This window comes from Siphateles boraxobius, unplaced genomic scaffold, assembly GCF_051911475.1.
Source record: "Siphateles boraxobius isolate OS27281-9 unplaced genomic scaffold, OSU_SipBor_1 68, whole genome shotgun sequence".
NCBI classification, from domain to species: domain Eukaryota; kingdom Metazoa; phylum Chordata; class Actinopteri; order Cypriniformes; family Leuciscidae; genus Siphateles; species Siphateles boraxobius.
Window position 1 is genome coordinate 7,175,718 of NW_027509195.1, and position 12,381 is coordinate 7,188,098.

Here is a 12,381-nt window from a genome sequence, read left to right on the forward strand (position 1 = left end):
TTGTGTAAAGGTACGAACTAGATCCTATCTCTGGTTGAGGATGGATCTTTAATGTGATTAAAGAAAAAGTTCTGGAGTAGCTCTTGTCTTTCTTCTGGAAATCAGCTTATTAAACGGATTAAAAAAGACACATGGATTACTTGGACTGTCAGTGAAGATCAATATTTTATACATATGAATAGTGTGTTCTTTGAAACGCATTTATCTGAAGTTAAACCTGCTTCCTGGTAGGTTTTATCTAAGTCTCAGTTTAGCCCTGGAGTTAGCTCCAAGTCTTCCTCCAGGAAATCATGGTCATCTGGTATGTTCTCCAAGGTTGCTGGCTCTCATTATACATCTGAGTAATTCATCCAATTGGCCAGTACCTTTATTTGCAGGACCGCTTGTCTTGAACCTCTTCAGGTGTCAGAAGCACCTTTTTTTATTCTTCCACAATACTGTATTGAATAACTATTGTAAAGTCCACCACAGATTTCTCAAAACGGCTAGGTAATAAAGCTGATGATTCAGTCTTTCCTGAAGTTGTTGTATTCTTACATTGAATTAATTACAAATAGATTTCCAGGCAATCTTTTTCTTTGATTCATCAGCTGATGTGTACAGTTTTTCTTTGTTTTTGATTGATTTCTTTTTTTCTGCTGCCATTGTTTTCCTTAGATTAGCTTCTCAATTCCATATTTTTTTTTGCTTCATTCCATGTTTAATAGGCTACATCAGTCGTGCTAATTCGTATTAGCACAGTTAGTTTTAAATTAATCTTGTATAAATTAGTTCAGGACTCCGTGTGTTACTAATCTGTACTTAATCTGTTTTAGATAGCCATTAAGGTATAGACATAAACAACTATTCTAAATGAATGCCTGCTCCTGTCTTTATTTAAACCCTGTCTGGGAAACCGTCCCTAAATGTTTAAAATATTTTTGTATTAAGTGAGATAAGGTCATAGGTTAATTTTAGTCTTGGTGTGTAAATGCCTGAAATTTAGTTTTAGATTTGTACAGTGAGAGGGACTTTTAGTTTGGAAAAGCAAGGAGCAGTCGGTGTTTGTAATGATCTCACGTGTGCAATGGCGTTGGTTGGATATGGAAGATCAAATATCCACAATTAACGTTACCTTTTACGCCGCTATGAATGTTTAATTCTCTCCAGCACACATGCTTTCAAATATTCGATAAAAAAAAAAAAATAACTCGTGTGAAAAATCGTAATATCGCGTTACTTATGTTACGTATGTGTTGTGTAAGTTCTAATCGAATCAGCAAACACACGGGCATCTGATCCGGACAGGTCAAATCATAAAGTGCATTAAGGGATTTTAAATGGTGCGTTTTGTCACTCGAATCCATTTACAAGACTGAAATGGTTGTCAGGATAGCTTTGATTGGAGCTTTACGTTATGTGGGCTCCAGGACGAGTGTCGTTAGTTCACAGCGACTGCTCTGCTCTCGAGAGAGAGGACGAGGATCATCTGGCAGTGTAAAGGTGAGAAGACTCATTTAACGTTAGTCAAGAATGAAGATACGAAAACCTAGAGATCTGCCCACCCAGACATCACTAAGCAAGCATGTGTATTAGGATAATCATGTTCATTTTTTGTCATAGGTACTGTATGATGGAGAATGCCCAATATGTGTTAAAGAAATTAGCTTTCTTCAGTTTCTTCAGAGAAACAGAGCAGAAAAAGTAGATTTTGTGGATATTTCACTGCCAGAATATGACGGGACAAAATATGGAGTAAGTTATGAGATTGCAATGGAGGAAATGACAGTGATTGATACGAATAACAAGGTGAGTGATAAATGTTCCACTTTTATCATGTGAAAAATCACAATAGCATTATAGCAAAAGCATTTTGCAACAGCAAAAGTTTTTTATGCAAGTATTTTGAAATATTTCAGATATTTGTATGGTGTTTAATTTCAATATATTTCAAAATACCTGATCAAATATGTGATTATTATCCCTCAATGCTACTGTTTCTTCTGAGGGCAGATTCATCGTGGTGTGCCAGCTTTTACAGTCATGTACAGTGCGGTTGGTTTGGGTTGGCTTGGAAGGTTCATCTCTCTCCCACTGATCAGGCCTGTAATGGATCGCGCCTACGTGATGTTTGCAAGAAACAGACTGAAATGGACCGGCAGAGAAGGCTGCATCACTGGACGCTGTGTTAAAAAAGATACATAAGGGTCAGAACACTTTAAAATGGACTCCATGCTGTAATATCATGTCAATGGATGTATCGTTAACAGTTGTTTCAACAGTTTGCATCTAATATTTAAAAGTCTGAATGTAACTGTAATATCATATGTACTCAGAACAAATTATCTTTTATTAAGATATTTAACTAAACTTTAAAAAAAATGTTATATCTGCATATACAATAAATTACTCATACTGAGAGGGTAGTCAAGAGTGTTGACACTTTGAACAACTGTAATGGTACTTTTTCTAAATTTAGAAGCCTCCTGACTAGTCATCAACTGTTGGGATGTGGTAGGACAGATTGTGCTTTAATGAGGAATGTCCAGGGGTTTGGTCAGCATTCCTTTAAACCGACCAATAGGGTTTGAGTAGGGCGGGATTAAAAACCACAACAGAAACAAGTGTAAACACCACAGGAATTAATCCAAGCAATATTTGTGTTTTGGAAGGAAAGTGAGCATTTATTATTCTCCTTGAAGACAAGTTCAGCAAAAGAGGAGAAAGCAAAAGGTAAGACAAAATATATTTAGTTTATTTAGGGCTTCAAGACCTACAAGTCACCCTCAAGGTTAAGTCTGGTTTGTTGAATTGGAATTAACTTGACCTTCTGTCTGGATGAATATAAAATGCTTTTTTACGATGACTAGTTATAATCATTGCTTAAGTTGAACATTTTAAACATTGAAGCCCCTTTAATTGACAGAATAGGCATAATAATCACAAGTCAGTTCATGTTCATGTTGGTTCACAGTGCAGTAATGTTAACAAATACATGTATTGATCTTAAATGTATTATTAAATGTTAAAATGAACATTAACTAAAATTAAATTAAATGCTGTAAAAGTATTGTTCATTGTTAGTGTAGTTAAATAACAAAGCAAACCTTTTAAAGTGTTACCATTCAAATATGTATTGCTTTTTAATGTTATTTTTTTATGAAAATATTCCTCATTTCATTACCAGTGCTGTTATAATTTATGAATCTAGGTCTGGGAGTAGATGCTAAATTTTGTGTAGCATTTAAATTCTCAGTTTTTCATAGTGTACATAAAGGTCAGCCTTGTCACAAAACATTAACAAACTCTACAAAAGAGAATGCAGTCGTTTGGTCTATTGGTGACTGTCTTTCATTTTAAATAGAGGACTTGTTGATTCCGTGTGACCAAGTCTAAGCACGTGGAAATTGACATGTGGAACTGAATGTACACATCGTGAGGGAAAGGCCCGTGCCAGTCCTGAGATCACAACAAAGACAAGTGGCAGTTCTCCTCTGTCTATCACCTGACAGATAAAAATGTACTGGAGGTTCATTGATATACTAAACGGGTTATTTCTATGACCTATACAGTTGACACTTTGGTGTCCTATTTCACAGTTCTGAGTATAGTTAGCCTGTTCTTATTCACAGAATGGCTTGTTTATTAACATTCACTCTGCAAAAACCCCTTAAAGGGGTCATCGGATGCAAAATTCACTTCTATGAAGTGTTTGCATATAAATGTGTCTTTGCAGTGTGTGGACACAACCACCATACAATGAAAAAAAATCCATTCACTCCTTTTTTTTTAATCCTCAAAAAGTCTAAACACTCTCAATCATCAAGCTGTTTGGTTTTTCTGAGGACTATGATGTCATAATGCTCATGCTCCGCCCAAGACCACTGAAGGATTGACCCATATTAGCATATTTCTGCCCTCAGCCATTCCACACCCCCCATGGAAGAGAGGGGTGGGGTGAGCAGTTGCTCATTATCATTTAAAGAGACATGCACCGAAACAGGTCACTGTAAACAAAGCTGTTTTTGAGGAGGTAAAAAGGTGTTGTTTTACACAACCAGTGAGGAATTTTAACCAAAGTATATTACAAAAATTATATGAACACCCTAAAGCAGGGATGGGCAACTTCGGTCCTGGAGGGCCACTGTCCTGCAGAGTTTAGCTCCAACCCTGACGAAAACTCTTTTCTAGTAATCCTGAAAACATTGATTAGCTTGTTCAGGTGTGTATAATTAGGGTTGGAGCTAAACTCTGCAGGACAGCACTGTGGCCCTCCAGGACCGAAGTTGCCCATCCCTGCCCTAAAGAATCATACCAACTTATGGAAAATGGACATCCGATGACCCCTTTAAGAGGTTGTTGAATTAAAGGCTTAAAGGGATACTTCACCCAAAAATGAAAATTAGCCCATGATTTACTCACCCTCAAGTCATCCTGGGTGTATGTGACATTCTTCTTTCAGACGAATACATTCGGATGTATTAAAAAAAATGTCCTGGCTCTTCCAAGCTTTATAATGGCAGTGAATGGCCATTTCTTTTTTGAAGTCCATAAAAAAAGTGCATGCATCCATCCAAAAAGTGCTCCACACAGCTCCGGGGGGGAGTAATAAAGGCCTTCTGATGCGAAGCTATGCATTTTTGTAAGAAAAATATCCATATTTAAAACTTTATAAAGTAAAATAACTTCCGGCTAAACAAACATACAAAGTGCGTGCCATCATAATAAAACTTTCATTACAAGTGTCAATAAATACATAACCATTGGACATGGATGCATTTCTTACCTATTTCCTAATTTATTTTTGACACAGGTCAGTTTAGTTTATATATATTTTACCTCCATAATTGACCAGGAGGGGGCGTCCAAACATAAATCAACACTATGGATTAAATTATTAAACATTATTTTGATCTTTATAGATTTTCCTGTTTGTAGGAATAAGTTCAAGAAATGACTTTTGTTCTTAAATATACACCACAAGAACAGATCATATGATTAAATATTTTTATATGTTTTAAAGGTCTCCTTGATTATATTTCATTCCAGAAATTCCATGATTCTGATTCTGCTGCCAAAGCTCATCCAGTCCTCATTCAGATCATCTGCTTGGACTCTGTAGGCACTTCATTGATGGGTTGGTATCTTGACAAAACACAGGTCATTTACCTGGGGTCAAGGCAGCTCTGGTAACTGCAAGATGAAGTATCTCCTCACAAACATCAGTAATGTGTCTCACCTTGTCAGGAGTATCAGCTCCTCACCTCAGTCAGCAAGGAGAATTCCTCTAATATCACATAGATCAAAAAAAACTAAGAGACTTTTTGGAGCTGTTAGCCATAATATGAAATATGAGAATGGATTGGGGCTTCAGATGTACCATTTATACTCAACCTCTAGTAGAGAGACATTCAAAGCAAAAGCACCCATTGGAATTTACCAGAACAGCAGGACTACTTTTCGGCTGCACTTACTTGGACTGAGATTAGGAGAGTCTTTTAATCGTCTCTCCCAACACATTAACTTGTACTTTAAGCAGAAACAGGTCTCTGTGATAGATAATGGGCAGATTGAGTTGATATCTTCAGTGCAGGAACCATTTACCAGAACTCAGAGACGAGTTCAGAGAGAGAGACGCTCTGGAGAGTCCAGGGCATTTATCGGGACGCCTTCTATTGAGCAGGTCCAACAAACATCCTCAAATCAACCCTTGACCTCGGCCTATCCTGGACTACAGCTGTTCCACATCAGCTCCTTGGCAAACAGATTTGGGGAGACTTACAGCTATGTGGCCAATCACATTAACTCTGTATTCTCTCGAAATCCAGCTGAGCAAATCCATGTGGAGGTATCACCAGATGATGGCTTCAGAAGGTCTAGAAGCAGAAAGAGAAGAGTTATGGGTAACAAAAGTGTTCTTTGTTGGGAAAATGAGCAAACACAGCAAAACATTAGTTTGGGTACAAGACCAGAGATTGATAAGAATGTATCTAGTTCCTGGGAAGAAGGATACCTTCACTTTGCCAGTCACATCAATCGATACTTTGGGGCAAAAGGAGCAGATACTCTTGAGGAATCACCACGTGTTGATCATCAGTTGTCAAAGACTTCAGTCTCACTGAACCCTCTAAACAAAACTATAGACCCTACTTCACTTCTTCAGCCTAAATCCCCGGGCTTGTTCCACATGAGCAGTCTCGCCACACGCTTCGGAGAAAATTACACTTACATGGCCAACCACATTAATAAGTACTTCAGCGGATCTGCAGCTTCAGAGAATGAGGAGGTGGGTAGAGAGCTATACACAGAAGAACGTTACAAAGGTTCATCTGAGGACATGATGAGCCAGGAATCACCAGTGCCCTTCTTTGAGTGTCTGTTGAAACCCTCAACTTTACCTGGATTTGTGGGCAGCTACCTGGGAATGGGCTCTAGCAGGCGTAGTGACCATACAACTGTAACAAGGACCCCAGAGGAAATGCTGGATAAAATCGTGAGTCTTGCATGACCAGAAATCATAATTTAATTAAACACCTGAACTCAAGCATTTGGGACTGAGTTTCATATGTTCTTTTGCTTTGTGTGAAGACATAAAGGACTACTGTTGTAGTTTTTTCAGTAGTCTATATGCCATGGATGCAGGATACATGTACCATATCGCTTATCTGCTGATATTAGAGATTTTTAAACTACTGTATTGGTCAATATTAGAAATTTAATTGTTCATGCTGATTTCTTCTATTTAAAAAAAAAAAAAGTTACTAACTAACTCTCATTTAAAGGTAATCTATAAAAACACATTAATAATTTAATAACACTGTTAACTGTAATTGTAGCTAATCTCTAAATTATAAAAAAATGCCATATATCGTTTAAAAATTCACTTGTAGTATTTAAAATGATTGATGTTTAGTGATGTATTCTTAACTCATTTAGACAAAATAGTATAGAATTTTATTATCGGGTATCAACGATGACATGAAATCATTTTCAGCCTATCAAATCATATACATTTTAATATCGGTGCATCCATTTACATTTGTCAAAATGTTTTTTTTTTCAAAGTTGTAAATAAAAAATACATAATAAAAGTACATTTTACTAGAAAATACTATTTCAGTCTTTCAAAATTTCATGTTTACTTCAATGTGTTACTCGCTGTTTCTTTGTAATAATTTCTGATATTAACTTGCAATTTCTGAGTGAAAATTGTTTTAAAGTAAATATACTACACGTTTATTTAGTGTATCCTGAGTGAAAGCTTTTGTTTTCTACTCTGTATCTAGTCAATTAAATGGATTGAATATAGCAGAAAAGCTTTTTTCTAGGATTTTAGGAGGAGGAAGGCATATGAGATGACAAGAGTTCTACTGAACAGGCTGGAAGAGGCTAGCGTACCGTCATCCATCACTTCTTGTGTGGAGGAACTGAACACTCACCTCATTCAGCACCCAGCATGCAAGGCTGTGGTGTGGCAGGTATACAATACAAGACTCAAATCCATTTAAACCAAATATAGAACACTATATGTAACTGTATTCAATTAATTTCTTTGATGAAATCCAGGAAAAGGCAGCACTGCATCTCCTTAGAGGACGCCGGATCTTTTGGATGGATGAAAAACTTCAAGAAGCCATTAGGGAGACTCTTGCTCTGATTGGCTATGTGGATCCAGTCAAAGGTTGTGGGGTCAGAGTGCTTTCCATTGATGGAGGTGGAACCAAGTAGGAAACACCACATTTAGTCAACATGCTCTACAGTTTTCGCCTGTAAAACTGGATAAATATTATCCAATATATCTTCCAAAAAAGCTTTGTAGAGATACAAAACATCTGTTTGCAATTTTATGGAATATAACAATTATTAATGACAGTTATTTTTGTGACTCGGACAGAGAAATGTGTTTATGCCAAGATGGCTTTTACTTACAGCTGTTTCTTGCATTACAGAGGGTTAGTTCCACTACAAGTGCTAAAACAGCTGGAGGCTCAAACAGGAAAGCGAGTGTATCAACTTTTTGACTATATATGTGGAGTCAGCACAGGTAAAATGCACAACAAAGACTTTTTTTCTTAAAGTAATACAGAATATATTTACACTACCAATCAAAAGTTTTTTTTTAATTAATACTTTTATTCAGCAAGGACAAGGACATTGAACATTAAACTGATCAAAAGTTACAGTAAATACATTTATGCTGTTACAAAAGATTTTTATTTCGAATTAATGCTTGTTTTTTTAACTTCATCAAAGAGTCTTAAAAAAAATGTATCACGGTTTCCACGGCTTGGTGAGCACAAGAGGCTTACTGACCTCAAACTTTTGACCAGCAGTGTACATATAAAGTAAATACTGACTATACTCTATAATATGTGTATTATTAGATGGTAATATAATTATTATTATCATATCTTTTTTTATCTCTGTGTTTGATGTACAGGAGCAGTTTTGGCTTTCATGTTGGGTCTAGCCCATATCTCTTTAGATGAATGTGAAGAGATGTATCATCGTTTTGGGACAGATGTTTTTCGACAAAACCCCCTGGTTGGTACAGTGAAGATGGGCTGGACACACTCCTACTACAACACAGAAACATGGGAGATGATTTTAAGGTTAGATTTAAACACTCAGTGGAAGTAGAAAACTATACTATATTAATGCCTGCAATGCTTTCTTAACTATTCCCATATGTTCATCATAGGGAGAAGATGGGGGAGGAGATTTTAATTAAAACAGCAAGAGATGAGCAGAGCCCAAAGGTGAATCAAAAATACCATTTGTCTTTTTCAAACTGACTTTTAAAATCCAGATTTTCATGATCTCCTGACTGGTGATCTCTTCTTACACAGGTGTCTGCTGTAAGCGCCGTAGTGAACTGGGGGGAAAGTCCGAAAGCATTTATCTTCCGCAACTATAACCATGCTCCAGGAAGATTGAGCCGCTATTCCGGAGGATCAGGGTACCGGCTGTGGCAGGCTGTCCGCGCCTCATCTGCTGCTCCGGGATATTTCCAGGAGTTCCCTCTCCACGGTGACATACACCAGGTCAGAACCGTCCATTTTACTCAATTTCAGGACCCAAATATACTTGTATCCAGACCTTTTCCCATTTGTTTTCTCCAGGATGGTGGTCTTATCCTCAATAACCCCTGTGCTCTGGCCGTCCATGAAAGCCGATTGCTGTGGCCCAATCAGCACTTCCAGTGTGTGCTGTCACTGGGAACGGGACGCTATGACAACGCTAGAAGAGGGCCTGCAACCTCCACCAGTCTGAGAGCCAAAATCAGCAACCTGATCTGCAGTGCCACCGATACTGAGGGTTAGTCTGGTACCACTATAATTGAATAATTGTACAGTTATTAATATTACATACAATCATTTTACACTTATTATTTGTGCTAAATACACAAGTTACAATTATTTAATAATTTAAAAAGTTGTCTTTTGTGTGGAATACCACTATGAGGATTTTTTTCACATTTATTAATACTACAGAGAATAAATGTGCAATTATTAATTGTGCATAATACACAATTTACTTTGCATAAATTGCATAATTTTAATTTGTCTTGTACCACTATGAATATAATTGTAATATTATTAATATTACAGTGACATTTTTTGTGTGTGTGTGTGTGACTCATGGTAAAATAAATATTTTGGATAAAAGCATCTCTTAACTGAATAAATATACATTTAAATCCTGAAATTATTATTTGTAATTATAAATATAAAGCTAAAAATATATTTGACTACTTACATTTAGCCAGTCAACATGGTGCTCTTTTACACACACTTGCATATTCCCTTCACTTTAAAAAAAAATCATTTGGATATATTGAGGTGCTGATCTTGTTCACATTGCCATGTTTAGGAGTTCACACTCTATTGGATGACCTCTTAACCCCGAACGTGTATTTTCGCTTTAACCCGATGCTGAGATCAAACGTGACACTGGATGAAAGCAGGCCTGAAGTGCTTCAACAGCTGCAGAAAGACACACAACTGTACTTGGACCGGAACCGACACAAGCTGGAACGTCTGTGTGATGTGCTGATGGCAGAGCGCACAGCAATATGGAAAACACGGGACTGGATCGGTGGGAAAGCATGGGAGCTGCAGCAGCGCTGGGCTTGAGTGGACTTTACACAGTGCTGACCAGAAATCAGTTGAATGTATGTTTTTTTTTTGGATGAAAACTAATTACATGTGCATCACAACATTTATTTTGAAGGGCCATGTTTTATTTTGACAAGTTGCAAATCATTGTTAAAGAAGTTACAAATCAAATCAGTGTGAATGTACTGAGTACTTCTGCCATGAAAGCAGATTACATATGTAAATGTAAATTCTGTATGAATGTCAATATTTATAGGCTAATATATTTATTTCTTTATTTCTGTTTTACATTTTTCAGAGGTTTATGTAATTAAATAAAAAATGCACCTTTATTTTAACAAACTAAGGGCACACTACTTCTATTCATTAGTTTATTTTATATTTCAATAAGATTACAGCACATAACAAATAATGTAAAGTATAATTCATAATTCAGGTGCTGTTAATGCTTTACCCATAAAATTTAGACTATAGAAATAATAGGACATTTTAAATGTCATGGGATTGATTTCAAAACAAAACACATGAAAAACCTTTGGATATTCTCCACTAGTCCCGTTATAAAGGTAATAGAAACAACAGCCATTACCAAACATAGAGGCCGCTTCTTTGAGTGTGGCCATTTAGATGGTAAAGTCATTAATCATCCTGATTTTAGTGATGTTTTCATTGCTTAAATGACCTGAAGAAGCCACATAGTCATCAGTCATGTGACCAGTGGTGACTGGGACATCAGTCAAGAGCGCTGTTTGTTATTTTGGACAGTTGTGTAAAATCTTCCTTCAGAGAAGTTATTTTACTTCAGCCTCTGCTTTGAACAAACTAGTGGACTCCTTTTCTATCATAAGTTTTTACTGTCATGGCTTAGGAGACGAAACATGGACAAAGAACACAATTATTATGCTTTTGTAAATTGAAAATAGACTGCAAAGAATCCTCCATTTGTACTGAATACTGAAATATCAATTCAGGTAAGAAAAGACAATTCTATAATTTAAGAAATAGACATTAAAAAAATGAAAATATAATTTGTATTTAGGCTACATGTATGATTTTAGCATACTTTCTTACCAAAATAAAATACACATTTATTTAGTTATATATATATATATATATATATATATATATATATATATATATATATATATATATATATATATATAGGCCTTTATATAATGATTTACAATTTCTATATTAAAATGTTTTGAATCTATATAATCTGGCTTTGCTATTTGGTATTGCATTCCACCGTGACTGGTTGTAATGTCACTGTCAGATAAACAATATGTTTCATTATAATGTCATCATCCTCTCTGACTTGAGCTGGCAGTTGTGAGTCAGCTGCTTCATCTGAATTACACTTGTCATCCTAGACAGTGTCAACAATGCAGACAGATATAAATTGAATTATGAGTCTTATTGAAGAGACTGTTGGTAGTTATGAACAAAAACATAAAGAATTGTGCATGGTAAAAAAAAAGCCAAACTGTAAAATGAAAATGATTTTTTTCGGGGTTTATTTTTGCTTTGTGGTAGAAATTAGCATGTACTAAAACAACTGACTCTTTCATTAATTAAAAATTGTCATTCTTTTCCATTTGAAAACAAATTCTGTTATTTTTGCAGGTATAAAATTATGTTTAAGATTCAGTCTCTCAAAGCAAGTTGACCAGCAGCATCTGTTCTTCCAAACAAGCTGTAGTGCCACTTTAAGGCTTAACTGATAAAAAAAAAAAAAAAAACTCTGAGATATTCTGTATGAATAGAGCCGGCTTACTGCGTCCATTGGGACAGAGGTTTCATTGTCCCGTCCATGGAGGAAGCGGTTCATTCAGGCTCAGGTTGTGTGCTGTACAGTTTGGTGCTTGGCACTGCAGCGCTGCTGATGTCATATGCACCGCTCAGGATAGGCCTACTGAAGCACTGGGGAACATGACCACAATTAGATCATACTTGAGTCTCTATTCACTTACTCAGCTGACTCAAGAACTTTTTTGTTCTTTCGTGACCCTCAATATCGTATTAGCTCATCTGTGGAGTGTACAGTAAGACCGTACTGGCGTGTCATGCGTCCCTGGATGCCTGAGCTGATGTGGGATGAGAATGTAGACTATATCTAAGTGGCTGAGATGCTGTTTCCTCCTACATCATCTCTTCTGAGTCAAGATTTGCCTTCTGGGATTTTGCGAGTTCATTCACATTCGGTTTCTGTATTTGACCATGTAACTCACGTTAAAGCTTTAGTTAAAGTAAAAACATAAAAGAGAATCAAAAAAGCAGTTTA

The 12,381-nt window shown here is 36.3% G+C and overlaps 1 protein-coding gene across 3 annotated transcripts; it reads left to right on the forward strand.

Annotated features, from left to right (window-relative positions):
- The first annotated feature begins 23 nt into the window (after positions 1–23).
- On the forward strand, positions 24–10,439 carry LOC143722777 (calcium-independent phospholipase A2-gamma-like). Of its 3 annotated transcripts, none has more exons than XM_077214342.1 (13): positions 24–1,482; positions 1,603–1,788; positions 1,993–2,186; positions 2,652–2,712; positions 5,029–6,472; positions 7,308–7,457; positions 7,546–7,703; positions 7,929–8,023; positions 8,420–8,591; positions 8,681–8,738; positions 8,829–9,023; positions 9,102–9,297; positions 9,853–10,439. In XM_077214342.1, exons 5-13 carry the CDS (start codon positions 5,180–5,182, stop codon positions 10,113–10,115), a joined length of 2,580 nt encoding a protein of 859 aa, XP_077070457.1. In that variant the 5' UTR covers positions 24–1,482; positions 1,603–1,788; positions 1,993–2,186; positions 2,652–2,712; positions 5,029–5,179; the 3' UTR covers positions 10,116–10,439. The 3 variants fall into 3 exon arrangements, with proteins under 3 accessions (XP_077070457.1, XP_077070459.1, XP_077070458.1); XM_077214344.1 differs by having other exon boundaries at positions 7,316–7,457; XM_077214343.1 differs by having other exon boundaries at positions 1,993–2,712; positions 7,316–7,457.
- The last annotated feature ends 1,942 nt before the right edge of the window (positions 10,440–12,381 follow it).